General features: G+C 62.9%; 2 protein-coding genes across 6 annotated transcripts; both read left to right on the top strand.

Annotated features, from left to right (window-relative positions):
* Nucleotides 1-1,187: 1,187 nt before the first annotated feature.
* On the top strand, nt 1,188-22,514 carry PPP6R1 (protein phosphatase 6 regulatory subunit 1). Of its 3 annotated transcripts, XM_039244101.1 has the most exons (25): nt 1,188-1,707; nt 10,634-10,866; nt 11,106-11,292; nt 11,382-11,519; nt 11,618-11,683; nt 12,978-13,090; nt 13,182-13,295; nt 13,647-13,809; nt 13,894-14,046; nt 14,165-14,299; nt 14,741-14,805; nt 14,895-15,010; nt 15,112-15,197; nt 15,277-15,366; nt 15,443-15,540; nt 17,332-17,389; nt 17,474-17,649; nt 19,522-19,578; nt 20,251-20,375; nt 20,465-20,612; nt 20,707-20,777; nt 20,868-20,949; nt 21,296-21,406; nt 21,488-21,559; nt 21,684-22,514. In XM_039244101.1, the coding sequence occupies exons 2-25, from the start codon at nt 10,640-10,642 to the stop codon at nt 21,685-21,687; spliced, it is 2,655 nt and encodes an 884-aa protein (XP_039100032.1). In that variant the 5' UTR covers nt 1,188-1,707; nt 10,634-10,639; the 3' UTR covers nt 21,688-22,514. The 3 variants fall into 3 exon arrangements, with proteins under 3 accessions (XP_039100032.1, XP_039100031.1, XP_039100030.1); XM_039244099.1 differs by lacking the exons at nt 1,188-1,707; nt 19,522-19,578 and adding an exon at nt 2,258-2,319; XM_039244100.1 differs by lacking the exons at nt 1,188-1,707; nt 19,522-19,578; nt 21,684-22,514 and adding an exon at nt 2,256-2,319 and having other exon boundaries at nt 21,488-21,563.
* Nucleotides 22,515-22,622: 108 nt separating this feature from the next.
* TMEM86B (transmembrane protein 86B) lies at nt 22,623-25,359 on the top strand. 3 transcript variants are annotated; one of them, XM_039244103.1, is made up of 5 exons: nt 22,623-22,775; nt 23,013-23,097; nt 23,612-23,710; nt 23,929-24,172; nt 24,624-25,359. In XM_039244103.1, exons 3-5 carry the CDS (start codon nt 23,660-23,662, stop codon nt 25,004-25,006), a joined length of 678 nt encoding a protein of 225 aa, XP_039100034.1. In that variant the 5' UTR covers nt 22,623-22,775; nt 23,013-23,097; nt 23,612-23,659; the 3' UTR covers nt 25,007-25,359. The 3 variants fall into 3 exon arrangements, with proteins under 3 accessions (XP_039100034.1, XP_039100033.1, XP_039100035.1); XM_039244102.1 differs by having other exon boundaries at nt 23,926-24,172; XM_039244104.1 differs by lacking the exons at nt 22,623-22,775; nt 23,013-23,097 and having other exon boundaries at nt 23,127-23,710; nt 24,002-24,172.
* Nucleotides 25,360-27,801: the final 2,442 nt, after the last annotated feature.

Here is a 27,801-nt window from a genome sequence, read left to right as displayed (position 1 = left end):
CAAACAGAGGACTGTGGTGGATTGTTCAGGAAATATTTGCTCCCTCCCACTCCACCTCCATGAGAGAAGTACACTTTCCCACCCTGTTGGCGTGTGGAGCATACGTGCCTGCCCCCTATGACTTTGGGCTTGATTGTGTGACTTGCTTTGACCAGTGGATGGTGGCAGATATGAGGCAACCTGAGACTTGAAATGTGCTAACAGATGGGCTTGACCTCGGGTGCTTCTGCCTTTCCTTGGGAGATGGTGCCCTGGATAGCCTATGGTGCCAGAACAGGAGAGGCATGGGAAGCAGAATCAGCCTTGTCCACCTTCACAATGGGCAGCTCCAAGCTGTGAACGTGATAGATACATGCTGCTGAGGTAGCGATTGTTACGCAGCACCAGCGGATAACTGATACAAGGGACAAAAAACAGCTCATGCAACAAATCCACTGGAAATAGCAAGGACCAGAAGAAGAGACGTGATAATAGGCAAATACAGGTGGAAATGAGAAAGATTAAAGCAAGTACAGAGGAGCTAACAAATGTGAAGAGCAAACGAATAACTAGCATCCTTGCAATAAGGAGGAAACGAGAACAAGAAAATGTACTAAAATATATGATTCCGTAAAATGTGTCTGAAATTTAAAAAAAGTAAATCTGCGGGTGAAAAAATGAAAGGAGTCCGTGCACGCACCCACTCGTGTGATCCTTCCAGTAGGCCTGTAACACGGGCAAGGGCCTGTAACAAGTCGGGGAAACTGAGGGAACAGTAATGACAGGGCTTCGGCAACCGCGCGGGAGAGGGGTCCTGGTTGGAGAGAAAACCGGGTGCGGGTCAACCAGGACCTGGATCCTAGAGCCAAAGCAGGGATATAATTGGAGGAGACCGGATAGCGAATGGATTTCCAAAAGGAGCGAGTGGGAAGAGAAATCCTGGAGCAGGATTTATTCTGGACTTTGGAACGGAGTCGTAGAGAAACGCTACTCGCGGGCAGTGGCGCCTGCGCGTTGGGTTGTCTGCGTTTATTCCGGGAGACCGTTGGCCCAAACCAACGCAAGCGCATCCGCAGCCGCGTTTTGGCTGCGCCAGTGGGGTGTGGTTGGGCCCCGCGCGCAGGCGCACTGCCCGGCCCGGGCGCACCGCCTCCTCGCACCCGGACGGCGGCGGGTAGGCGGGGCTTCCTGCGTGCCCCAGAGCTAGGGGATTGTGGGATAGTGGCGGACGGAGCCGGGCGTCGGAGGCCCCGAGCCGACTGCAGAGCCCGAAGAGCCGGTCCGTTTGGGGAAGGGGGGCGGCGAAGGAAGTGAGCCTCGGCTTTCGTCGGCCGCTGCTCAGTCCTGCGGCCTGTCCGGACTGCCGAGGACAACGTCTTCCCTGACCGGCCTTTGCTTTCCCGCGCGGCGCCGGGCCGGGCCAGCCGGGGCCACTTCCCGGCTGAGGGCCTTCGCGGGCCTCGCGGCCGCACCGACCTCTCCGCGACCCTGGTCGCCGGCGAGCCCCGGACGCCCGTCTCCGTCCGCTCCCGGCCGGCGCTGACCCCCGGACTCGAGCTCGGCGCGCGGGGGGCTCCCCGAGGCCTGAAGGCGCGAGCGCGAGCCCCTGCCGCCGCCCCCCGCCCCCTCTTACCGGGCCCCTGAGGCGGGGCCGGAGCCGCTGGCGGCGGGGCGGGGGGGGCGCCCCGATGAGCCCCGAGTGCGAGGAGCCGCCGCCCCCCCGCGCAGGTGAGCGGCCGCCGCGGGCCCCCGGGTCCCCTGAGCGTCCCTTAGCACCCCAGGTCTCGGACCCCGCAAGGTCCTGAGTCTCCTCTCGGCCTTCCGCCAGCCAGCCCACCTCCTCGGTCTCCCTCCGATTCTCTGCTCGCTTCCAACTTCCCCTCCTCGGACTCAGTCCCACTGCCCTGGGACATCTCCATCCTTTCCTCCTCAGCCCCTTCCCCTGGAACACCTCCTTCCTGCTCTCAGACTCCCCGCCTCCGACCCTGACCCTGGCCCCGGGCTCAGGCCCACTAGAGTCGGGAGGCTCTCCCTGTTGTCTTCCCGGCTTAGCGTGTGAGGAGGGCTCGGGTAGCAGCCTGCGGAGCCAGCCAGGCCGGGCAGGGAGCCGAGGCAGGGACCAGCCCCAGGCCCTGCCCTGGGGAGACAAAGGCCCGCCGGACAGTCACAATTAGGGGTGTTGTGATGGAGGTAGCTCCGGGCATGCAGGCCGCAGAGGAGGGGCTGGAGACACTGGCTCTGTGGTGGCGTTCTCTTGGAGGGACGAGGAGGGGATGACAGATGGAGAGTGGGAAGAAGGGCCTTCCGGGTGGAAGGAACAGCACGTGCAAGCCTGTGACGGTGGGAACCTGGGAGTGGTCTGCGGAAGTGTTGGAGGGGCGGGTGGAGGACCTCGGTGCGTCCGCTTGTCCAGCCCCTCGAATGTGACCTCCTGGTTAGGGTCTTTCTTGCTTGCTCTTTCACACACCTGCGCCTGAGCTGAGGCCACAGACTTTACCACTAACGCCGGCCTGAGAGGCAAGATGTTTCTGGAAAGGAAGATGTGTTAGGTGTGGTGCGGGGTTCAGAGTGGTAAAGAAAGTGGGGTGTGAAATGGTGCTGGTGTCCCTACTCTTCTCACCAGGCGGCTCTGGGGGCAGCCCGTAGCCTAACGCACGGCACAGGAAGTGCTCCGTGATCAGCAGCTTTTAGGAGTATGACTAGGTTTGGGATTCCGCGTCACAGTGGCTCTCAGCTTGGGGCACTTGTGCCCCCCAGGGGACATTTGGCAATGTCAGGAGACACCAGTGGTTACAACGAGGAGGGTGCTGGCTCCCGATGCAGCCCTCCCCCCCGCCCCTGCCACAGAGGATTTTCCAGCCCCGCGTACCAGCAGTGCCATGGCCGAGGAGCCCTGCCTTCTACCTTGGGTGTCGTGCACAGTTTTGCCTTATCTGCCCTGTTGCTACCCATGAGCAGCTGTGGGTTCTGAGTTGTGTATTTTGATTTACTTTCGTATTTTCAGTGAGTTTTGTTGGGTCATCTGCTGTTTCTCTGCATCAGAGAAGAGCCCTCTGGCTCCTGCCTGCCCCGATCACCAACACTTTTTTCAGGATCTATGGAAGGTGACTTTAGCAGGTCACTTTCCCCTTCTGCACTTAAGTTGTTGTTGTTTTTTTTCCCCTTAATTAATTCAACAAGTATTTCTAGCTGTGGGTCTGGCCTTATACTAGGTCTTGGTAAATTGGCATCTTCCAGAGGGAGACAGGTGACTGAACAGGCAGATCCTGTCACAAAGCACCCAGATGCTGTCATGGGGTAAAACCACGGAAGCTGTGGAAGTGTGGAGCGGGCCCCTAACGCAGTCAGGGGAGGCTTCCTGGAGGAAGTGGTGTCTGTGCTGAAGCCTGAAGGACCCAGGAGGAGCAAATTGGGCCCAAAGAGCTGGAGGGAAGGCAGAGGGAGCAGCCAGCCAGGGCAGAGGCTAGGGTGCCCACGAGCAGTCAGGTGTGGCGGGAGTGTTGAGCGCCATGCGGGTTGCAGCAAGAGATGAGGTGAGATGAGGCCGGGGAGCTTTGGTGAGAACGAGAGGCCTTCCTGGTGCCCCTGGCTCACCAGCTCTGGGGCAGGCCCGGCACGTGGGGGGTGGGGACACGCCCTCCTTTCCAGGCCAAGCATGGTTTTTTCTTTGAACACCCGCTTTATAGATCTTCCCGTGGGAGGTGCGATCTTGCGGTTATCTGAGGTGTCTCTCGAGGGAGGAGACGGAGTCCAAGGCCACAGGGATTTTGTTTGGAGAAGCAGGATCAGAACCCAGGCTGTTCTGACTCTGGATCTCCCTGGAGCATTGACTCTGCTCCTCTTCGTGTTCCAAGGGCTATTTCAAAATCTGTTAGTTGTTTTCCCTTTTTTCCTTTGAACCCGTAACTGATCCAAGTGACCGTCCGGAATGTGAGCTTTCAGGCCCCTCCTCAGTCCTTGGCCAGGGGTCTGCAGTCTTCTACTTGCTAATTACTCCACCTCCCGGGGTCGGACCCAAGCGGCCACCTCCCCTGGGAGAGCGTGAGCTGGCTTTCCCAGGCCATGGACGGGTCCCGGCGTATTGTCCCCTGTGGCTGTGGTCGGGTCCCTCCTTCCCTGGCCCCAGCGGCCCCTTGTCCCAAATGGGTGTCCTGCTGCCGACCTTGCTAGGTCTGGGCTGCGCTCTGCATGCTACTCAGAGGTCGTGGGGGTGCCGTACTGTTGTCCTGTCCTTGGAATCGAAGTTGTGTACCCCCTTCCCAGACTTGGCAGAGAGCTGATGGCTGGGGAGACTTGGGGGAGGTGGTCTCACAGTCCTTGGACCTGCTGAGCCCTGCAAGGGGCTGGGGCCGGCCTTTCGGTCGTTGGTTCTCCCCCCTGCCAGGGCTCACCTAGCTCGGGCCCACAGCCTGTGGGCCTGTGACGGCTGAGGGCGGAGGCGGCTGCAGGCCAGAGAAGGTCTCTCCCAGCACCAGAGCCCGTGGAGGCGCTCGCGGGGGCAGGCCCCTGGCAGACGAAGGAGGCGTGGAAGGTGAAGGGCCGGGCCCCGGGCCCCCCGGCCCCGACGGAGGCCCCGACGGAGACGGTGGAGGCAGATCGGCAGCGCTCCGGGTCCTGCAGCCAGGCCCTGTCCGAGCCCGGGCGGGGCGGGGGCGGGGGTGGGCAGGCTCCTGAGAGGGCAGCTGCGGTCAGAGGCCTGAGAACAACGCTGCAGGGCAAGAGACCCGAGGCGACGGTGCCAAGCTGGCGGGGGGAGAGAGGTAGTTTTCGTTTTTAATGGCTTCCTTTCTCATTTACAGTTTCCCCTTCTTCCGTTTGCAGCCAGTCATGGTTTTCAAACGGTCGCTAAAAACCAGTGGTAGTCACTTCCGTTTTCTTGAAGTTTGCTAAAAGTTGCTTAGGGTGGGGGTAGTGGGGTGCTAGGCGCCTGCTGGAGTATTTGAATGACCTGGGTCGCTCAGGCAGATGTGTGGAGAGCCTGGCTCTGGGTTTTCTGTTTTTGAAGCTGTCACCCCTGGGTTAGCGTCGGGCTCCTTCCCTTCCTTTGGGAGGGTCTGGGACACACAGGAAGGGGCCGCCAGGTGCTGTGTCGGGACCACCTGCCTGAGGTGGCCCTTCTCACAGGACTCTTCCTGAGGGCTGTGGACCCATTTCACAGATGAGGAGATGAGGCTCCAGGACACCAAGTGCCTGGTCCAGGCTCACCCCAGTAGAGAGTGAGATGGAACCCCCCTCTCTGGTCCATCTGATTCCCAGGGCTTCCAGCAAGTTGTGTGAGCTGTATGTGCGTGTTCTTCTGTGTGCGAGTGTATGCGTGTGAGCTGTGTGTGCGTGTGTGTTCTCCCGTGTGTATGTGTGTGAGCTGTGAGTGTGTGTGTGCTCTCCTGTGTGTGAGCTGTGTGTATGCGTGTTCTCCTGTGTGTGAGCTGTGTGTGCGTGCGTGTTCTGTGTGTGTGAGCTGTGTGTGCGTGTGTGTTCTCCTGTGTGTGTGAGTATGTGTGTGAGCCCTGTGTGCGTGTGTGTTATGTGTGTGAGCTGTGTGTGCGTGAGCTGTGTGTGTGCATGTGTGTTCTGTGAGTGTGTTTGTGAGCTGTGTGTGCATGAGCTGTGTGTGTGCATGCATGTTCTCCTGTGTGTGTGTGAGAGCTGTGTGTGTGAATGCATGTTCTTCTGTGTGTGAGTGTGTATGTGAGCTGTGTGCGTGCATGTTCTCCTGTGTGAGTGTGTATGTGAGCTGTGTGCGTGTACGTTATCCTGTGAGCTGTGTGTGTGCATGTGTGTTCCCGTGTGTGTGTGCGCACGTTCTCCTGTGTGTGAGTGTGTGTGTGTGTGTGTGTGCGTGTTCTTCTGTGTCTGCATCACTGTGTCGTGTAGAGTTTGAGACGTGACACCTTTGTAGGGTGCCAGCCACCACTCACTTGCATGCGGTCCTTGCAGTCTCCTCTGATTTTTGGAGGAGCGGCCTGAGGTTCTGAGAGGCCCCTGGAGCCCATACCCCATCGCACCCAGTACCTTCTGTCTTACTGTGGCTGGGCCCTCCCCTACCCATCCCTCCCCAGGTCTCTGGAAAGCAGCTTGAGGAAGGAAGCCCTAGCTGCTGTCCAAAACTGGCCCGCCGGAGGGGGGCAGGTTGGGGATGCTGCCCGGAGCCCGCGCCCTCTAACTGGGTGCTTTGGAAGTGGGCGGGCCTCAGCTTTGACAATTTCCACCTGTAGACAGGAGAGCAGGGCCGGCAGAGTCTGGTTCTGCCTCTTGGTGGCCATGGCTCCGTCCCTGTGGGCCCCTGTCCCCATGTCTCTCAAATGGGAATATTCACTTCCTTGTCTTGATGTGGAGACCAGGTGCCCATGCCAGTGCATAGCTGCCCCTCAGCTGTGGGGGGCCCTGCTCAGTTCAGGGACACAAGTGTGGAAGGGGAGCCTGCGCTTGCCCTCTGTGGCAGCTTGGGGACACGGGGTATGGAAGGGGAGCCTGCGTGCCCTCTGGCAGCTCGGGGACACGGGGTGTGGAAGGGGAGCCTGCGTGCCCTCTGGCAGCTCGGGGACACGGGGTGTGGAAGGGGAGCCTGTGTGCCCTCTATGGCAGCTTGGGAACACGGGGTGTGGAAGGGGAGCCTGCGTGCCCTCTGGCAGCTCGGGGACACGGGGTGTGGAAGGGGAGCCTGCGTGTGCCCTCTGTGGCAGCTTGGGGACACGGGGTATGGAAGGGGAGCCTGCGCATGCCCTCTGTGGCAGCTCAGGGACACAGGGTGTGGAAGGGGAGCCTGCGCGTGCCCTCTGTGCTTCAGCTTTTCTGGCAGCTGGCGTCTGGTCAGCTCTGGGTGACTTGGACACAGAGTGAGGCCTGGCCCTGTCACCACAGGCCTGGGCAACTTTGGTTTTGTGTTTGGTAGTGGTTTTCGTTGAGATACAATCCATACGTCATGTGGTTCATCTATTTAAAGTGTACAGGCTGGTGGTTTCTAGTGTATTCGGAGTGGAGCGGCCATCACCGTAGTAGGTGGATTTCATTGAGGTATAATGGACAGAATTGTGTACATTCAATTCTAGAACTTTTGTGTGTTTTTTTTTTAAACATGCTTTTCCCAAAAGGAAATCCCATACTCCGTAGCAGGCGCTCCCCACCCCCTCGCCCCCGGCTCCCCCAACTCCTGAAAACCACTCCCCTGCTTTGGCTGACGTTTCACTTGCGTGGCGTCCCACAGCACGCCATCCTTGGAGACTGGTTTCGCTCCTTGAGCCTAGGGGGTCCTTTGACATCTCTGGTCTCCTGCTCACATGACAGTCGCCCGTGGAGAAGGAGGTGGGCCTGGCCCCGCGTTCGCCCAGCCCAGGAGGTGTGCCCGCATCGGCCACCAGTGCCTCGGGGCTGGCGTCACCTGTGGCAGCCCTTAGTTCTCTGGCCTGTAGCACAAGGCCTGTCACAGACTTGTTACTCAGTGAGAGGGGATGGCCATTGAGTGTGGAAGGGTTTCTGGAAAAGGTCTAGGATCCGAGCAAACAGAGGGATTTGCCTGTGTGCAACGGAGACTCGCCGAGCGCTTTAGAGCGTGGGGGGAGATGTTGGATGCTCTCCCCGCCGCACGGCCTGGGGACGCACACTCGGCACGGGCTCAGCCCACCCTCGCCCTCCTCCCCTCCCCACCCCCACCTGTGACTGTGGTTTAACAGTGGGGCTGGGGACGTGGGGAAGCGATGCCTTGGCAGATACGTCACCTGCTGCCTCAGAGCGGGCAGGGGCCTTATGATGGGGGAGGGGGGTGCAGATGGAGGTATCTTTCTGCTGCTATTTCTGAGCAGAGTCGCATACCAGGTTGTGTGCTGGGTGCTGCCCATCGTCCGGTCTGGGCACCAGGCACATGCACCATGTGACGGCACATTGCCGTGCAGGCCGGGCTATACGTCCCAGAGGCCTGCTTCCACCTTCTCAGGGCCTAGACGCCTGGCAGGAGACCCCAAGGATGAGAAGGAGCGGGTTACCGGGGCATCCCAGGCCAGCGAGGCAGCAAGAGCAGAGTTGCTAAGAAGAACCAAGGCCTGATGTGCTTTGCACACAGGAAGGCCAGTGTGTCCAGTGCAGGTGAGGAACGCGGTGTGAGCGGGGCTGGAGGAGCCGGCCACGCAAGCCTGCGGCCAGGGTGGGTTTAGCCGTGTTTGAGAGCAGAGGGAAGCCCTCAGGCCCCTGAGCACAGCTGCAGGTTAGACAGGCCCCCCGGTGGCTGGGTGCCGGGCAGGTGTGCAAGGCTGCACCCCCCTGAATTCAGAGGTGTCTCCTGAGTAAGCGCTAGACTTGTTGCTGAGCGTCCCACCGAGCCCCTGAGGCCCAGGAACGGGCCGGCCAGTCAGAGCCTGGGTGACGATGGCGGAGCCGGGTCCAGCTGGCCCGCCCAAACTTGGGCCTGAGCCTGCCCGCTTCTCTGTAAGAAGCGAGACCTTACCTTCCGGGGGGCCTCACGCGTAGGATAGGCCATCCATACCATCCTGGGGCTGTCATGACAGTGGGGGAGACGAGGGCCAGGTGGTCCTGAGAGCGGTCAGTACACAGTGTGGGAGGCCAGCGTGGCGTGCAGTCAGGGAAGGGCCCCCGTTCCTGCGATGCCGGGAGGCTTCGGTGTCCAGCAGGGGGCCGGGGCAGCACTGTCCTGCGGGCACCTGCTCAGGAGGGCCGCACACGCCTGCGTGGCAGCTGCAGGATGATGTGTGAGGGCCAGCCTGTAGCTTGCCTGGGGAGGGGTGGCGCAGGTGTGAGAGCCGGCGCTGCGGGAGTGGAGGTCCCAGGGGAGGCCCGGCTTGGCCCGAGCGGGGCTGGAAGGCTGGCAGGGACCCCTCAGGTCTCAAGTGCCGAAACCCAGGGAGCCCTTTTGGGCTTCTGGCCGCGAGTGAACACCAGGCACTCAAGTTGGTGTTTCAGAAAAGTGGCCAGCGTGGGGTGGGGTGGAGTGTGGAGGGCTAAGGGGCGAGTCCCTGTGTGCTGTGGGACGGGACCTCCGGGCCTGTGGGAGGGCTCCCACTGTCCTGTGGGGGGCCTGGCGCCTGCTGCGATCGTCCATGGCGGCGCTGCCTCCGCTGCCATCATCCTGGGCCAGCGCCGAGGAACCACCAGGACCCCGGTATTTGGGATCGTGGCACATTTGGAGCCACCTGTTCCTGGGCACGGCGGGGCGGGTGGAGGTGAGTGGTCTCCTGCAGAGGCTGGGTGCTGACGGCGGGGCGGGGGGGCCGCGTGGAGGTGAGTGGTCTCCTGCAGACGCTGGGTGCTGACGGCGGGGCGGGGGGGCCGCGTGGATGTAAGAAGTCTCCTCCCGAGGCTGGGTGCTGACGGCGGGGCGGGGGGGGGGCACGTGGAGGTGAGTGGTCTCCTGCAGAGGCTGGGTGCTGACGGCGGGGCGGGGGGGGGGGCGCGTGGAGGTGAGTGGTCTCCTGCAGACACTGGGTGCTGGAGGCGGTGTCCTGAAGGGAATGAGGCCGCGCGTGTCCCCCTCTGCCCTGGGTGTAAGCCCTGACTGCTTCCTTCCTGATGGAGTCAGAGCCACTTTCTGCTCTGGGCCTGTGCTCCATTTTTGGCTGACAGGTTTTCCATGGTTGGGGTGATGTGGGGTAGAGAAGGTGAGGGAGGGCCCCAGTCCGTCATCGGTGGCCTCTGCCTCAGGTGGTCTTCACACGGCAGGTGATGAATGTGGGCTCTGGGCGGCACCTGTGTGGCGCTGGGGGAGCCCCGCTCTCCTCGGCGTGCGTTGTCCATCTTGCCTCGGGGTGGCGACACCTCCTCAGAGGGGCCACGGGTGCCCTGCGTGGGGGAGCGTGATGGCAGGTGCAGGGCGGGGCTTGCGGGGGGTCTGGACTGGCAGCCATAGGCTTCCGTAGGGGCCTGGCTGAGTCCACGAGATAGCGGGCTCAGACCGGCAGCACCCAGGGGTGCTCCTGGTGTAGTGCTCCCGGTGGCAGCCAGCTGCTTGGGCTGGGCCGGGGGTGCGCCACGGCCTGTCCTCCTCCCCACTGAGTCAGTTACCCTGTCTTGGTGCCTTCGGGCCCCAGTCAGCGGCTCTTCTGGGAGGGCCCCTCCCCCTGCTTTTCCTCTTCCTTGTCCCGGGCCCTGGGTGGGGGCGGGTGGGTGTGTTTGTGTGTGTGTGTGTGTGTGTGTGTAGCATCCAGGCAACAGCCACAGCCCGGAGAGTCATCTCAGACTTCCCTCTGCCACCACCCCACGCCCTGCATATCGCATGGTGATTTGCTGGGTTGGCCGGCAGCCCCGTGCTGGCGACCATGGGGCATTTGAACTTGTCCAGCAAATACAGATTGAAGCGAATCTGATGCCAGAGGCTCTAGGAAGAGCCCTGCTCCCGCCCCGACTCGGGGGGTCCCTGCCCAGATTTGGGACCGTGGACACAGGCCCTGGACGGGGACAGGATCACAGAGCTCTTCTCTGCAGGCCCCGTGTGTGCAGCCCACCCCCACCCCCACCCCCTGGGTCTTCACCCAGGCGTGGGGGCAGAGGGCTAGTCAGGACCATTGGCCCCGGGTGGGCAGTGACCCCCTGGACTAGAGGGTGGCCCTGTCAGGCTGCCACGGTCGTCCCGCAGTAGGCGGCTGAGGTTGGGGGGGGCAGGGCAGAGCAGAGCCAGCAGAGGCTGTTGTGTGACAGGCCCCTTCCCCAGGGCGCCATGTTTTGGAAGTTTGACCTGCACACGAGCTCACACCTCGACGCGCTGCTGGAGCGGGAGGACCTGAGCCTGCCCGAGCTCCTGGACGAGGAGGACGTGCTGCAGGAGTGCAAGGTTGTCAACCGGAAGCTGCTGGACTTCCTGCTGCAGCCACCACACCTGCAGGCCATGGTGGCCTGGGTCACCCAGGAGCCGCCCGCCAGTGGCGAAGAGCGCCTGCGCTACAAGTGAGCCCCGCCCCGCCCCGCCTGTCCCGCAGCTGCCTGGCTTGGGGCCTGTGCAGGCAGGGGGCCGGGAGGCAGGGGTGAAGTAGGGCGGTGGGGGTCGCGTCCAAGCCTAGGAGGTTGGCTGCAGCCTTGGGGGCACTGGGGAGCTGCGAGTGGGTTCTGACAGGAGGGCAAGTGAGGTGAGGGTGCCCCCGTCAGCTTCCCTGGCGTTTGTCACCCTTTCTGGATGTGAACCCCAGGTACCCCAGCGTGGCCTGCGAGATCCTGACCTCAGACGTGCCCCAGATCAACGACGCGCTGGGCGCAGATGAGTCCCTCCTGAACCGGCTCTACGGCTTCCTGCAGAGCAGTGGCAGCCTCAACCCGCTGCTCGCCAGCTTCTTCAGCAAGGTCATGGGCATTCTTATCAACCGCAAGACAGACCAGGTACCGCCGCACCGGGCCAGGGCTGTGGGCTTGCTGGTGCGTGGGCCCTGGGTCCTGCCGAGTGACGAGGCTGCCCCTCCGGCCCCCAGCTCGTGTCCTTCCTGCGGAAGAAAGACGACTTCGTGGACCTGCTTCTGCAGCACATCGGCACCTCTGCCATCATGGACCTCCTGCTGCGTCTCCTCACCTGCGTGGAGCGGCCGCAGCTGAGGCAGGACGTGGTCAACGTGAGCGCGGGGGCGGGGCGGGGCCGGGGCCGGGGCCGGGGTGGCGGCGGGCGGGCTCGTGAGCCAGGGTGAGCCAAGCCTCGGCTTCTCACCCCCAGTGGCTCAATGAGGAGAAGATCGTACAGCGGCTCATTGATCAGATCCACCCGTCCAAGGATGACAATGTGAGTGTCCCCTGCTCGGCTGCTGTCCCTACCTGTGGCCCTGTCTCTTTCACCTCAGAGCTGCTCTTCACACCAGCTTTGCTCCTCCTCCCTTCTTAAGAGGTGAACTGAGGAGGAAGGGAAGCGTGGGAAGCCGGCGTGTGTGGCCTTTCCAGTCTGCGGCTGCGAGGAAGGGGGCCAGGCCCCCTGGACCCCACGGACCGGGTCTGGTGAATCAGGAGCGTGGCCGCCATCTGATGAGTCACAGCCTGAGGAGCAGCCTCTGACTCTAGGCCCCCTCACTGCCAGCCTCCCCTGGGTCCCTTACCCACGCCCTCCCTTGCTGACTGTGACCTGAGCCTACCTGTACTTCGGAGAATCTGTGCCGAGGCAGAGGGCCCGCACCCTCACTGCGGCCCGCGGGGCCTCACCGTGTCTTCCGGGGCTGGTAGCTTACGGAGCCAAGGTCCACGGGCGCGGGTCATCACCCGGGCACCAATGCGTGCCCATCCCGGCAGGGTGAGGACCGTGCAGGCCTGTGACACAGGGGCTCTGAAGAGTGAGCGGCCCGTGGCCGGGCGGGCCTGGGGTCTGCACAGGTGGGCCCTGGCAGCTGCCCTGTACGTCACACTCAGTTCTGCTCGTGTTTCACTTGGCTTGTTTTTGTAACAGCTTTGTTGACATACAGGTTACATGCCGTGTGGACCACCTGTTTAGAACACAGCAGTCAGTGGTTTCTAGCGTATTCACAAATTGTGCGGTTATCGCCACATTGTTCTAGGATTTTTTTTTTTTTATTACCCCTGAAAGGAAACCCTATGCCCATCAGCTGTCACTCCATTCCCTCATGGTCCCCCAGCAGCCATGAGTGTGTTCTCGGTCTCTGGCTTTGCCTCTCCTGGACTGTCTGTATGAATGGAATCACAGAATATGTGTTTTTCATGACTGGCCTCCTTGCTCACCTGTGTTGTGGCATGTCAGTGCTTCGTCCCTTTCTAAGGCTGAGGAATATTCTGGCATGCAGACACATCCCAGGTGCTTATCCACTCATCAAACACTGGACATCTGGTCGTTCCCTCCTTTGGTTACAGCAGATAGGGTGTCACCTTCTCCAGGAAGCTTTCCTGGGTTTCCCAGTTCTTTGCTTTCTCTCGTCTCCCAGCATTTGGTGCCTTCTGTTCCTTCCCTTAGCATTTGTGTCCCTATGTTTGTGTGACCCTGTGACCCTCCTCTCCTGTTCCTTCAGGCCAGCTGGTCAGCTCAGGAGGGCCCGGCAGCTGGGCCGGTGTCCTCAGCTCTCTGTTTGCCTCCCCAGCAACATTCCAATGCATCCCAGTCCCTGTGCGACATCATCCGCCTGAGCCGGGAGCAAATGATCCAGGTCCAGGACAGCCCAGAGCCCGACCAGCTGCTGGCCACCCTGGAGAAGTGGGTTTTCGGGCAGTTCCCAGGCCCAGGGAGGGAAGCTGTCCGGGGCCCTGCGCTCTGACCCCCGCCCCTGTCCTGCCCCCTGCCCCAGGCAGGAGACGATCGAGCAGCTGCTTAGCAACATGCTGGAGGGGGAGCAGAGCCAGTCTGTCATCGTGAGCGGGATCCTAGTGCTGCTGACTCTGCTGGAGCCCAGAAGGCCGAGGTGAGGGGGCCCAGCCCCCCAGCCGTGCCCTCCCATCTAGAGGCGAAGGTCATGGGACACGGCCTCTACAAGTGCTAGTCCCTTCGTGGTGGTCACTTAAGGTCCTTGGAGGAGAGTCCTCTGCTTGTATCTGAGGCCAAGTAAACCCCCTGTGGGCTGGAGCTATAGCTGTCTGAATCCAGGGCCCTTCAGGCACGTGGTTGCCTGAGATAGATGGGCCTGTCCCGTGCGGTCCCTGGGCATCCGATCCTCGCCCTGCGCTTCCCAGGGAGGCAGTTTCTCACTCCCTTCCAGAGGTGCCGCCCGTGTGTGTATCGTGCACACAGGTCCTCTGTCATGTCCCCACCGCAGGTCTGAGTCTGTGACTGTGAACAACTTCTTCAGCAGTGTGGACGGGCAGCTGGAGCTCCTGGCCCAGGCGACCCTGGACAGCACCACGTCCAGTGTGGGCGCCCTGCACGCCCTGCGCCCACGCCTCGGCCGTTTCCACCAGCTCCTGCTCGAGCCCCCTGAGGTGGGCTGGGACGCCAGGGAAGGAGGGTGGCAGGGAGGGTGGCCCCACATCTCGGGCAGTGCTGAGCCTCCCCTGTGCCTATAGCTGGAGCCGCTGCGTACCACGTGGGGCAGCCTGGCCCCCCCACTGGGCAACACGCGGCTGCACGTGGTCAAGCTGCTGGCCAGCGCCCTGAGTGCCAACGATGCGGCCCTGACCCAGGAGCTCCTGGCACTGGATGTGCCCAACACCATGCTGGTGCGGAGGGCAGGGGCGTGGGAGACTGAGGGTCAGGACTGGGTGGGGCCCCTGGGCAGGGACGGGGGGACAAGGCTGATGGGGCACCTCAGTGCCAGCCTGTGCCACTCCCACCCAGGACCTCTTCTTCCACTACGTGTTCAACAACTTCCTGCACGCCCAAGTGGAGTCGTGTGTGAGCGCCATGCTGAGTGCTGGGCCTCCGTCCGACAGCGGCCTCGAGACACCTGCCCCTAACCCCGTCGTGAAACATGTGAGCTCAGCTCCCAGGTCCCCTTCTCTCTCGGCGGGCGGGTGCTGCCCCGGGTCTGCCTGCTGGAAGCCTGTGCGTGCTGGGGGCAGGGCTCGGCCTTGTCTTAGATCTGTCTGTGAGAAATGGGGGTGACGTTTAGGTAGGTGCGGGATGTGGTGCTCCCTGGGCAGCGGGTGTCCTGGAAGACAGAGATGGTCTCCTGCGTGACGGCCACCACATTAGGGGAGGTGCCTCCCTGGATGTAGCCCAGGGCCTCAGGGAGGAGCTGTCCAGCAGCACCTGGGGTGTGGACGGGGTGTGGACTGCAGTGACCAGTGACGGCAATAGTGGGAGGCCCTCTGAGGGAGGGTGGGGCTGGAGGGATGCAGGGGAGGAGGGGTGAGCTGGGGAGGAGGGGCGCCTGAGTCTGGCCCCACCCCCACCCGCAACCTGTTCTTCCAGCTGCTGCAGCAGTGCCGCCTGGTAGAGCGCATCCTGACCTCCTGGGAGGAGAACGAGCTTGTGCAGTGAGCTTCCCCCGCCCCTTGGCCCCAGGGGAGGGCGGGGCAGGGGCTCGTGTGGCCAGAGTCCAGCTGTGGCCTCTGATCTTGTCCAGGTCTGCAGGGGGCCCTCGCAAGGGCTACATGGGCCACTTGACGAGACTGGCCAACGCCTTGGTGCAGAACTCGGAGAAGGGGCCCAATGCTGAGCAGCTGGGGCAGCTGCTGAAGGGTGAGCGCCTGGGTGGGGCACGCCCCGGCGCTGGGGGGGCGGGGGTGAGGCCGTGGGGCCCCTCACATCCTCTCCCCTCCCCACCCCTCCCCTGGGAGCAGACCTGCCCAGTGAGCAGCAGGAGCAGTGGGAGGCCTTCGTTTCGGGACCCCTGGCGGAGACGAACAGGAAGAACACAGTGGACCTGGTGAGGCTCTCCTCCTCCATCGGGCTCTCCCTGGCACCCACCGCCCTGGTCCTCACCCCTGCCTGCCCGCCCGCCCCAGGTGAGCACCCACCACCTGCACTCCTCCAGCGACGATGAGGATGACCGGCTCAAGGAGTTCAGCTTCCCAGAGGAGGCAGTGCTGCAGCAGGTGGGCTGCGGGGCGGGGCGGGGGCTGCCCTGCTCCTCCGGGCCCCACCCGGCCCCTGACCACCACCCTGCCGCAGGCCTTCATGGACTTCCAGATGCAGCGCATGACCTCTGCCTTCATCGACCACTTTGGCTTCAACGACGAGGAGTTTGGGGAGCAGGAAGAGAGTGTGAAGTGAGTGAGCCCTCTGCAGGGTGGGGGCACGGGGACCGCGGCGCAGAAAGCGAGCGCCCACCTGCCCTGTGTGGGCGGGTGGGCTCCTCCTGGCGGCTCTCCCATCCTCCTGGTGTGGGCGGGGCAGGCCTTGTGCGGAGCCCCTGGGATGGGCCCTGGTGGCCAGAGCGGCCCCCACGTCCCTGTGCTGCACAGGCCCCGGGCTGACGAGAGAAGCTCCTTCAGCAACTAGTCGTGCTGCTCTGGGATTGCCGGGTAATAGTATTTCACCAGGTGTTGCCGTCACCGTCTTCCTTCTGTATTTTCCAAGTTTTCCACCCCAGGTGTCTATTACTTTTATAATCAAGAGAAGAAAATAGAATTTTCTAACGTCACATAAATCATACTAGCCATCTTGTGGCAGCAATAGGAAAGCAGTGAAAGGCCAGTGGCTGAGTGTCACTTGTGGGGGCGGGGGGTATGCGGATGTCTCTGGGTCGGGGGGCGACTGAGCTGAGGTCCTTGTTTGCGTCTGCTGCATCACTAGCGGTGTGCCGGGTGCTTCTCGGGCGGTGCCCACCGCCCCCTCTGCTCGGGGCTCAGGGGCCTCGTTACAGCCGGGGAGACCGAGGTGCATGTCGGTCGGTGTGGGAGCAGGATCACCGTGCGGTGTGATGAGCCGGGGTCGGCGGCCGGCCTGTGTCTCCCACGCGGATATGAACTGTGTCCGCTGCTGCTCTGCCCAGCCCGGCACCCAGTGCATGGACGGCCTGGCGTTGCTGGCTGAGTTCCCAGCTGGGCCCTGGAGAAGGCTGCGTCCTGGTAGAGGGTGGTGGCGCCGCCCGCTGTTCTCTTGATGGAACTGTGTAGCCTCCACAACCACATCATTTCCAGCGCGGCTTCAAACTCTTTCATAAACCTTGAAAGCCGTGAAGTGTTCTAGAATGGAAGGCAGATGAATGTTTTTAGGACGCTGGAGCTGACGACCTTGCCTGCAGGGCCTGGACTGCCGGGGGACTGCCCTCCCGCCCCGGCACGCCCGGCTCCTTGTGTCTGGGCGGAGAGGCCTTGAGGACCCTGCGTGGCCGTGTCTGCACGGTGTTGGGAGCCGGGGCGTGCTCTGATGGGATCTTCGTGGCCGCGTTTCCCCAGGGGGGGCACACGTGGTAACAATGCAGGGGACGGACAGATGCCCGTCGCCACCAGAGAAGAAGTGGGGAAAGGGTACGGCAGAGCCGCACTGGGTTCCTGGCCGCACTTGGTGTGGACGCCGAGGACGCCTGTGCTCACTTCCCGGAGCGGGAAGCGTTTCCGTGGGGCTCTCAGGAAGGGAGCTGAGCAGAGGGAGCAGGTGTGGGCCCAGGAGAGGTGGGTGTGGCAGGGCGAGTCCTGGCCCCAGACCGAGCAGCTCTGGCTGGACGTGCGGGCTGTGTGCCGTGGCCCTGGAGACACCCCCACTTGTGGCCCATGGCCACGGCCTCGTTCAGTTTTGTTTCTTTGGTCTCAGCTTAAGTTGTGTGCGGCTGCTCCAGCGACCGGAGGTGGCCCGGGGCAGCTCGGGGATGGAGCAGGGAACAGAGTAGGCGCCGTCCGTCAGAGTCGGCACACGTTCTCTCTCCATTTCTGAGCGCGGCCGCCGTGGGTCCAGTCACCGTGGGCACTAGGCTGCCTCCGGGGGGAACGTGTGCCTGTGTGAGGAGCTCACCTCGAGGCGCTAACGGGCGCCCCCGTGAGGGCCGACACGGAGGCGGGGCGGGCGCAGGAGAAGCCTGACGCAGCGGCTGCCTCACCGCCGCGGCCCTTCCCTCCTAGCGCGCCTTTCGACAAGACCGCCAACATCACCTTCTCCCTCAACGCCGACGACGAGAACGTGAGTGCCGCCCCGTCCTTGGGGGGCGGGGCGGGGGGCCCGCAGACAGCCGCCCACCGCAGCCCCCCCCCCTGCACCCCGCAGCCCAACGCCGGCCTGCTGGAGATCTGCTACAAGGACCGAATCCAGCAGTTCGATGACGATGACGACGAGGACGAGGACGAGGGCCAGGGCTCCGGGGGCTCTGACGACGAGGACGGCGCCTGGCAAGGCCGCCCGCTGGCCCGCGGAGCCCGCCTGGGCCCGCCCCCCGGCGTGCGGTGAGTCCACTCTGCCTCCGCAGCCTGCGGGGCCGGAGAGGAGTGAGCAGCGCGTGGTGCGTGCGTCGGGGGGGGGGGGGGCACATCGGTGTTGAGCGCTGGAAACCAGCTCCCGAGTTCAGCTACAGAGGGGACAGGGCGGCAGCTGCGTGTGGCCGGGGAGACGCGGGTCCCTGGGGGGCGGCCGGGTGCAGGCGCAGCTGTGGCGCCGCTCTGCTCTCCCCACGTGTGCCCCCGTGGGTGTCCCCACAAAGCGGCTGACGTGCCCCCGGGAGCCCCCACGCCTCCCTCCATTGCAGGAGACGCGGTGCTGGGGCCTCCCTGAAGGCAGCCACCGGCTCTTCGCGCATCCGACTCGTGGCTTGTGAACGTGCACGCGGGGCCTTTGTCCCCGTGGCTTCTGGCTTGAGGGTCACGCTGTGCGCCGTACCTTCCTCGCGCACGGCCCCATCGACCCCCCCCCCCGTTGCCCGCACCCGGATGAGGGAGCAGGGCCATCCCCGCGGACTGTGTCCCCGACGGTGGCGTCCTGACGTCCTGCCCTGTAATAGACCTGCCTCCTCCTCCCACTTGTGAGGCCCCCACCCCCACCGTCCGCCGGACGTGCTGCTGTGTTGCTGGCCAGGCCGACGTGCGCCCTGCGTGGCCTTGCACACCCAAGTCATGGCCCGCCCCGTGTGGGCTGTGTGTGTGTGGTGTGAGGGGGTCCAGCTTCCCCCTCTGCCCGTGCAAATGTCTTCTTCCCGGCCCCGCTGGTTGAAGACGCTGCCCTTTCCCGGCTGAGCGGGCCTGGCGCCCTGTCACAAGTCATCTGACGCACGTGCAGTTGTAGTACGGCCGCTCTGGGCCCACTGTTCCTTCTCCTGAGACCTCCCTGCCTTTTTTTTTTATTATTAAATTTTTTTAACGCTTGTTTATTTTTGAGAGAGAGAGACAAACAGAGCACGAGCAGGGGAGGGGCAGAGAGAGAGGGAGACACAGAATCTGAAGCAGGCTCCAGGCTCTGGGCTGATAGCAGAGAGCCCGACGCGGGGCTGGAACTCATGAACCGGGCCTGGAGATCATGACCTGAGCCAGACGCTTAACCAACTGAGCCACCCAGACTCCACCTAATTTTTTTTGTTACTTTAGCAGGGGAAAGAGGCCACATGAGCAGAGGAGCGGGATAGAGGGAAAGAGAATTTTTTTTTAAGGTTTTTTTTTTTTTAATTTTTTATAGTTTTTTCTTTTTGAGACAGAGAGAGAGACAGAGGATGAGTGGAGGAGGGGTAGGGAAAGAGACACACACAGAATCCGAAACAGGCTCCAGGCTCTGAGCTGTCAGCACAGAGCCTGACCCGGGGCTCGAACCCACGAACCGCAAGATCATGACCCGAGCCGAAGTCGGACACTTAACTGAGCCACCCAGGTGCCCCAAGGGAGAGAGAGAATCTTAAGCAGGCTTTATGCTTATCTCAGAACCTGATGTGGGGCTCGATCCCATGATGGTGAGGCCATGACCTGAACCAAAATCAGGAGTCCGCCCCCCAACCAGCCGAGCCGCCCAGGGCCCCGTCCCAGTTTTGTTCACTGTTGTCGTGTTGTAAGTTTGGAAGTCAGGAAGCGTGGGGGCTGCAGGTTTGCTGTTGTGTTTCAGATTGTGTTGCCTCTTCGGGGTCCCTCGGGATTCGGTGTGACTTGTAGGGTCAGCTTGGTAATGTCCGCAAGGAGGGCAGCCAGGATGGAGAGGACCCGTCTGGGACCCGTAGGCCAGTGGCCCTGCGAGCCGCATTCCGTCTTCCAGTCCGTGAACACGGAACGACTTTCCTTTTATTTAGGTCTTTCGTAGGCTGTAAGTTTCATGCTTTCTGTGTTAAATTTATTCCTGCGTAGGTTACGTAAGTGGAATTTTGAGACCGTCACGAGCCTGCAGAAACAGAGTGGATTATTGTGCGTCAGCACTGCGCCCCGCAGCAGCTCACTCGCTCTGGCAGCCGCAGCGGGGCCCGAGGGTCGTCTGCGCCGAGAGCTTCCCTCCTCCTTTTCCCTCCTCGCGCTCCCGCACGGTCCTGAGCCGAGGTGGCGAGCAGCCTCGCTCTTGCTCCCGACCTTGGGGACCCTTGGGAACCGTCTGGTCTCCCTCCTCCTTGTGTGATGGTCCCTGTGGGTTAGGAGATGCATGCGCCCCCGCCCCCGATCCCGGAAGCTCCCTTCTGCTCCCTCTTTGCCGAGCGCCTCCGCGTAGCTCGGCGGCGTGCAGACGGGCCCCTGTTCGCTCAGCGAGCGTTCAGGCCACGGCTGTGCATTCCGCGGGACGCAGGAGCAGCTCGGTTCTTAACTGTGTCCGTTGGCGACACGGGCCGGTCGGGCGGTCCCCACGGCTGGGTCGTGTGCCGGTCGACACTTAGAACTCAGTTTGGGAGTGGCTGCCCCTGAGTGTGTGGCTGGAGGGAGAGTCAGGCGGGGGCGGGGGCTGCTCCCGTCAGGACGGCTCCGGCATCCCCTCACCCCCGGGACCCCCGGAGGCACTGACCCGCTGTGCTGTGGCTTCCCCCCTGCCCCCGCTCGCCCCCTGCTGTCCCCGGGCAGCCGGGACGCCGCTGACCGGGGGTCTCTGGGCAGGAGCGGAGGCAGCACAGACAGCGAGGACGAGGACGAGGAGGAGGAGGAGGACGAGGGCGACGGCCGAGCGGCCAGTGGGGGCACCGGGCCCCCCCGGCACCCCAGCCCTGGCCCCCGGCCTCCAGGTGGGCGAACGCGCGGGGCGGGGCGGGGCGGGGCGCACGTGGCGTGTCCACCTGCCGGCTCACCTGCCCTCTGCCCTCCCCCTGCCCAGGCCCCAGCTGGACAGCCACCTTTGACCCAGTGCCTACAGACGCCCCGACCGGCCCCCGAGACTCCGGGGAGAGGGAGCTGAGCCCTGGTCTCCCTGCCCCGCAGGGGCCCCTCGGCGCTCCCCGGGACCTCTCCACCCTGCAGCTCAGGTGAGGCCGCGGCGGGTGCCCAGCGCTCGGCTCCTCAGGCTGGAGCGCTGCCCCCAGCTGGCCCGTGAGCTGCTCTTCTCCCCCCAACCCCCAGGTCTCAGGACCCCGCGTCCCCCTCAGCACCTCAGGAAGCCACAGATGGCAGCACAGTAGCGGAGCCCCTGGGTGAGCCTCGCCCGCCCGCCCCCCTGTCCCCGGGCCTTGCTCACGCCTGGGCCTCGCTGAGCCTGGGTCTCCTGGCTTCTCTCTGCACAGCCCCCTGCCAGGCCTCGGCCAGCTCCGGGGACCTCCAGGCCACCCTCAGAGGGACACGCTCCACGCCCAGCTCCTTGGACAGGTGAGCGGCTGGGGAGGCAGATGGAGCCCGGCGCTTGTGTGGGTCCTGCCCCGAGCTGCTCCAAGGAGCCCCCAGGTCTGCACTGCCGCCTCGGGGCCTCATGGCAGCTGGGGGTGCGCTGCTGCGCCTGCGCCCACATGTGGGGCCACGGAGGAGCGCGAGGGCTCCCAGAAAGGGGCAGGTGGTGCACAGAGCCAGCCTCGAGCTCCTGCTGCCGGGGGTGGTTCCCAGGGGTCTCCAGTGGGGGGACCACCTGGGCTGTGCACCCCTTCCCTCCTCAGGGGTGGGAGGGTGCACAGGGTGTCGGGGGTGGGAGCCCCACTGGTAACCCGCCCTCTACACACAGTGCAACCAGAGACCCTGCTACCTCTGTCCCGGCCCCCACGGCCAGCCAGCCTCCCCAGACCACAGAGGGGGAGAAGAGCCCGGAGCCCTCAGGGCTCCCCCAAAGCCAGAGGTGAGCGTGGTGCGGCCTCCCGGGACAGCCGGGCTCACGTGGGGGAGGCACTGACCTCGCTGCGTCCCTCTCCTCTGACAGTGCCCAGGCCCTTACACCGCCCCCGGTGCCCAGCGGCTCCGCCCCAGGAGGGCCAGCATCCCTGGGCTCCCAGTGAGTGGCAAGGGTTGGCTGGGAAGCAGGTGGGCGGGGGCTGGGGGTGGGGGGGCTGCTGCAGCGGGTGGCGGGGGGGGGGACCCAGCTGGCCGCTCACACGGGTCTCCCTCTTGGTTCCCAGGTAACTGCCTGGTCCTGGTGGCGGCTGAATCCTCCGTACCCCACGTGGACCCGGCCCAAGTGGGGGCAGGGCAGGTCCCACGATGGCCCTGTTGCCCCATCACCTCTTCCTCGCCCCAGTCTGCCCCCACGTTCTCTCCTCTGGACTCCCAGGAGCCTGGTGCCAGGGAGACGGGCCCCTACCCACCCCCATTTGCACTGAGAAAAGAAATTATGGAGTTTTGTCTCCTGGAATAAAGATTGAGTTGATTAGAGAGAAAGGAGAGAGAGAGACCTATATTATATATTATAGAGAGAGTGGGAGGGTGGAGAGCCAGGAGGAGGCCAGGCGGGCAGGACAGCGGGTTGGACCTTCATCCCACCCCGAGGACATTGCCCCCTCCCCCCCACGCCCCCAGTCTCCGGTGCAGATGCCCACACCCACACTCGGCCCAGGGCTGCCTCGGGGGGAGGGCCCGAGTGGGGGCCGTGCCTTTGCCCAGACCCTTGCCCTGGACCCTGCACTTTGACCCGGGCTGGGGGCTAGAGGACCCCCGCCCAGCCCTGCTGCCTCTGTGGGAGTTGGTGGTCCCCGTCCAAGGGGGTCTCTCAGGGGACATTCCCGTGGGGCCCTGATGCGCTCACTGAAACCCCCGCACCTCCTATGGACCCTGCGGCGGGGGGTCGGCAGGGGTCCGGCTGGGGTCCCCTTCCCATGCCCGAGGGTTTGGGGTCCAGCCCAGCTGCCAAGTGACCTTGTCCCAGCTCCCCCTCCCCAGGCTGGCGTGAGTGTGTGTGTGTTCGTGCACAGCTTCTATTTCATATTGCAAATATAAATAAATACAGTTTAAGATTCCCGTGGAGACCTTGAGTTCTGGGCCTCGGGGAGGGGGAGCCCGAGCTGACCTCGCACTGCAGCCTTGGCACCCCAGGTGCGGCCTGCAGCGCGGAGTGCAGTCCGGCTCCTGGACCCCCTTGCTGTGGAGGGGGCGGGTCGCTCGTGCTCAGACCAGGAAGGGGTGCTTAGGGCAGAGCCCCACCCGGCACCGTCTGGACCTGATCTCCACACGCTGTCCTGGGGTCTCTGGGTGTCCCTGCTCCACACAGGTGGCAGGTCAGCGTCGGGCCTTGGCGGCGAGGTGGGGGGGGGAGGGCGACGTGGCTGGGCGACCTTGCAGAAGTGATGTCCCCGAAGCCTCATCCCCTGCGGTGGAGCAGAGGGTGTCCGGGGGGACGGCCAACCAGCCGACCCGGGTGGGCACCCAGTGGTTCAAGCCTCCTGAACCAGAAGTGCGGGAGGGGCGGGTGCACCTCATGGGCATGGGAGCCTCCGTCCCAGTGACTTCCAAAGCTGCAGGCCAGCACAGCAGTGATGACCTTCACAACTCTTGACCTTGACCTTGGTGTTTGCTCCTGCAGGAGTGTGTGAGGAGGAGGCAGGTGTCGAGGCCGTGCAGGGCACAGGGTGGGGGGCTTCAGGGTCCTGAGCGGGAGCTGAGGACCATGTGTGGCAGGGAGGCCAGAGCACAGGAGGGACCCCCGGGCAGCCTTCTGGGGGCCGCTGGGGGGGCAGGTGCAGAGGGAGTTTCCATCCAGGGTGGTCCTGCTGCCCGAGGCCAGGTGATGGGGCCCGCTCGAGTCCCAGGTGCAGGGGAGGGCGTTGGAATCCCGCCCGTCCCCCCTGGGGAGGACGGGAGGGGCACTGACGCCATGCGCCCCCCCCAGCCCCGCCTAGGCCAGGGGCTGAGGAGGAGGCAGCTCTAGTGGGGGAGGACAGGGTGCTGTGGGCTGGAGGGACCCCGGGTCCTGACGGGCACCTTATCAGTGGTGCCAGGCAGGGCCATCCCCAGGGTGGGGGCAGCATCTCCCTGGCCCCTGTTATCAGTCCCAGAGTCCACAGGACGCTCCTCGGGTTAACGTGTAACCACATGCTGTCCCTTCCACCCCCAGAGCCACCCGTGCCCACATACGCACCTCTCTGGGGGGTCATAGGCCAACATGGACGCCTGGGAAGAGGGTCCGTCCCAAAAGCGTTGCTTCTCAGTCCAAGTAAGAGATGCCGGCTGTAGGGGGGAGGGGAGTCTGGCCTGGGCACCGGGGGTGGCCTGAGCAGCCTGGAGGAACTGGGGGGTCCTGGGCCTCCCGGGGAGCTGGGACCCGTGGGGCGGGACGTCCCGGTTCCTGAGCAGCCCCGACAGCGTGGCTGGGTGCCGGGGGCAGGTGGAAGGTGGAAGCCCTCACACCCGAGCCCTTGTGCCCCAAAGCAGCTGCCCCTGTGCCGGGGGCTGAGCCCCTTCGTCCTCACCTGCGCCGTCTACTTCCTCCTCTGGATCCCTCAAGACCAGCCATCCTGGATCAGCGCCCTTGTCAAGTGCCTGCCCGTCCTGTGCCTGGTGGCCTTCCTGCAGGCGGCGCGCTCCGCCCGGGGCTACAGGGCGCTCCTGCAGGCCGCCCTCCTGTGCTCGGCCGCGGGGGACGCCTGCCTCGTCTGGCCGGAGGCCTTCCTCTGCGGTGAGGGCGGGGCCTGAGGAGGAGCTCTCATTCCCCCGAGGGGGGTGCGCGGCGTGGAGGGAAAGGGCTCCGCGTGTTGCAGTCTTGAGTAGCTGGTCAAGGTCAGCCTCACCAAGGTGACGTCTTGAAGAGGGTGCAGGAGCCACCTGAGGAAGGATGGTCCAGAGGGGCCCGCAAGTGCCAAGGCCCCGGGGTGGGAAGGTGCTGGCGAGTCAGAACAGGTGGGCGGCAGGTGGGGCCAGGCGGGGAGCCAGCGGCCGGTCCTGAGCGGAGTGTGGCTGGAAGGCCGTGTGTTTTCTGGTCGCTCTGGGACTCGGGGAGAAGGGAGACGTGCCCCGGGGAGGGGGTCCCGCATCCCGGCAGATAGGGTGCTGCTGCGTCCGGGGCGGGCCTTTCCCTCACGCTCTGCGCTGCACAGCGGCCCACCGGGCACCCCTCCCGTCTCCTGCAGGCGTGGCGGCCTTCACCGGGGCGCACCTGCTCTACCTGTGGGCCTTCGGCCTCCGCCCCCTGCGGCCAGGCCTCCTGCTGCTCGTCGCCCCCGCCCTGCTGCTCTACACGGGCGTCCTGCTGCTGCACCTGCCCCCGGACATGGCCCCCGTGTTGGTGACCTACTCGCTGGTCCTGGCCTCCATGCTGTGGCGCGGCCTGGCCCGTGGCGGGAGCGCCCGCTGGGGGGCCCTGCTCTTCACACTCTCGGATTCGGTGCTGGCCTGGGACGCCTTTGCCCAGTCCCTGCCCCACGCCCGCCTGGTGGTCATGACCACCTACTACGCCGCCCAGCTCCTCATCGCCCTGTCCGCCTTCCAGAGCCCCAGGCCCAAGTCCCACTGACAGGGCGGCGGGGCAGCCACGGGCCCCTCCCCCCGCCAAGGCCCTGGGCCTCCCAGACTGACCGGCCTGGCCAGGGACGCCCCCTGCAGGCTCCTGGACTCCTGTCTGCGGGGGTCCGTCCGGTCCCCCCAGAGGCTCATGAGAATCCACTGTATCACCAAGTGCCTGCCGCCTTCCCTCTGTCCCGACTCTGGATTCCAGACCCTCAACCAGACCCGCCTGCCTCCCACCTGCCCCCATGTCCACCCGCCCCCTTCCCTCTGGCCCTGATCTAGCCTGTGCCCAAGAAGTAAAGTGCTCACTGAAATGGCGCCATCTCCAGTATTTGGGGGGGGCCCTGGGGGAGGGGTGCTCACAGTAACAACAAATGATTCTCTTTTTTTTTTTGGTTAACAATAAAACCATCTTAACCATTTTTTTTTTTAATGTTTTATTTATTTCTAGGAGAGAGAGAGACAGCATGAGCAGGGGAGGGTCAGAGAGAGAGGGAGTGACAGACTCTGAAACAGGCTCCAGGCTCTGAGCTGGCAGTCAGCACAGAGCCCGACGCGGGGCTCGAACCCAAGAACCGCGAGATCATGACCTAAGCGAAAGTCGGATGCTTAACCAACTAAGCCACCCAGGCGCCCCTATCTTAACCATTTTTATTTTATTTTATTTTTTTTAATGTTTTATTTATTTTTAGGAGAGAGAGAGAGACAGCGTGAGCAGGGGAGGGTCAGAGAGAGAGGGAGTGACAGACTCTGAAACAGGCTCCAGGCTCTGAGCTGGCAGGCAGCACAGAGCCCGACGCGGGGCTCGAACCCACGAACTGCGAGATCATGACCTAAGCGAAAGTCGGACGCTTAACCGACTAAGCCACCCAAGCGCCCCTCTTAACCATTTTTAAATGAAGGATTCAGTGACATTAAGTACATTCACAGTGTTGTGCAGTGAACCTTTTTTTTATTTTAATTATCATTCTCGCGGTAGGAACTCTCACTGCGAGGTGGACCCCTCATCACACGTTTTTAGGGTCCAATGTAGTCATGCTGACCACATGCAGGCCTAGTGCCCAGGGCCATGGGATGTGGAGTCCCCGCAGTGTGCCAGGGTCAAAGTGCACCCACCCTTCTGGGAGTTCCAGACAGGTGACACCTGGGCGAGGGGCCTCCGAGGTCAAAGAATGAGATCCCTGAGAGTCACCTCGAAAGCCAGCACTGCCTGAACGGGCCCCTTTGGTTAGGGTTTGGGGTGAATATTGAGAGGGGAGTCACGATCCCACGTGCTAAGCACCATGAAATTATCCCCGCACCCTGAAAACATGCCTATACGCCCGACACGTGTATTATGTTATGTTAATAAAGTGTATGCTCCCTATTGTGCGTTTAGGGACTCTTACAGCAGTGGGGAGACTTCTACATCTACCCTGTGCTCTTAGGGACCCCCGAGCCCATCAGTATTTTAAGCTTTTATTTAAATTCCAATCAGTTAACCTACAAGGTAGTATTAGTTTCAGGTGCTCAGCAGAGTAATGCAACACCTGTGCATCACCTGGCACACATCACAAGTGCGCCCTCTGTTCCCCCTCCCCCACCCCTCCCTTCTGGTGACCGTCAGTGTGTTCTCGTCATATCGTTAGGAGTCGGCTTCTTCATTTGTGTTTCTTTTCACCCCTTTGCTCATTTGTTTTGTATCTTTTTTTTTTTTTAAATATTTATTTTTGAGAGAGAGAGCGTGAGCAGGGGAGGGGCAGAGAGAGAAGGAGACACAGAATCTGAAATAGGCTCCAGGCTCTGAGCTGTCAGCACAGAGCCCGTTGCAGGGTTGGACTTAACGAACCGTGAGATTGTGACCTGAGCTGAAGTCGGACGCTTAATCGACTGAGCCCCCCAGGCTCCCCTGTATCTTAAATTCCACGTATGAGTGATATATGTCTTCTCTGGCTTATTTAGCTTTAGCACAATACACTCCAGTTCCAACCACGTCCTTGCAAATGGCAAGATTTCACTCTTTGTCATCGCCAATATTCCATCGTATAAATACACCACGTCTTCTTGATCCATTCATCCATAGATGGACATTTGGGCTCTCTCCATACTTAGGCTATTGTCGATGGCGTTGCTATAAACATTGAGGTGCCTGTGTCCCTTTCAACTGGCATTTTTGTGTTCTCTGGGCCCAGTCCTGTTTTTCAAATCTGCCCCATCTTCAGGCCAGGATCCCCACTCACCACATCGGAAGACTCTGGGCCACAAAAGGCACGGGCTGTGGCGCAGCCCCAGGCAGGGGTGAGTGATGGGGGGGCGGGCTGTGCCCTGCTCTTCACAACCTCAGAGGCTACGTGGGCCTGCGGGGCCTCAGTTAGGCCCTTGCCTCACGCCCCCCTGGGGGCCACAGCCACACTGCCCATGTCCTGGGTGCTCCGTCAGCCATCAAGGGCAGGGGGTAAAGAGAAGACCTCTCTCTGCTCCCCATGACAGTGCCCCTGTGGAAAGGGCTAAGGAGGGAAATGACCACCTCCATCTGTCTGAAGAGTGTCTTCAAACTTTTTTTAAGTGCTTATTTTGAGGAGAAAGAGAGAGAGGAAGGGAGGGAGGGAGTGGGGCAGAGAGAGAGAGAGAGAGAGAGAGAGAGAGAATCCCAAGCAGTCTCCGTGCTGTCAGCACAGAGCCCAACACAGGGCTCGAACTCATGAACTGTGTGTAGATCTTGTTCTGAGCCAAGATCAAGAGAGTAGGACCCCCAGGGCGCCTGGGTGGCTCAGTCAGTTAAGCATCCAGCTTGGCTCAGGTCATGATTTCACGGTTCGGTTT

The sequence above is a fragment of the Hyaena hyaena genome, unplaced genomic scaffold (genome assembly GCF_003009895.1).
Source record: "Hyaena hyaena isolate Hyena2069 unplaced genomic scaffold, ASM300989v1 scaffold_235, whole genome shotgun sequence".
Taxonomy (NCBI): domain Eukaryota; kingdom Metazoa; phylum Chordata; class Mammalia; order Carnivora; family Hyaenidae; genus Hyaena; species Hyaena hyaena.
This window is presented reverse-complemented; position numbering and strand designations above follow the sequence as displayed.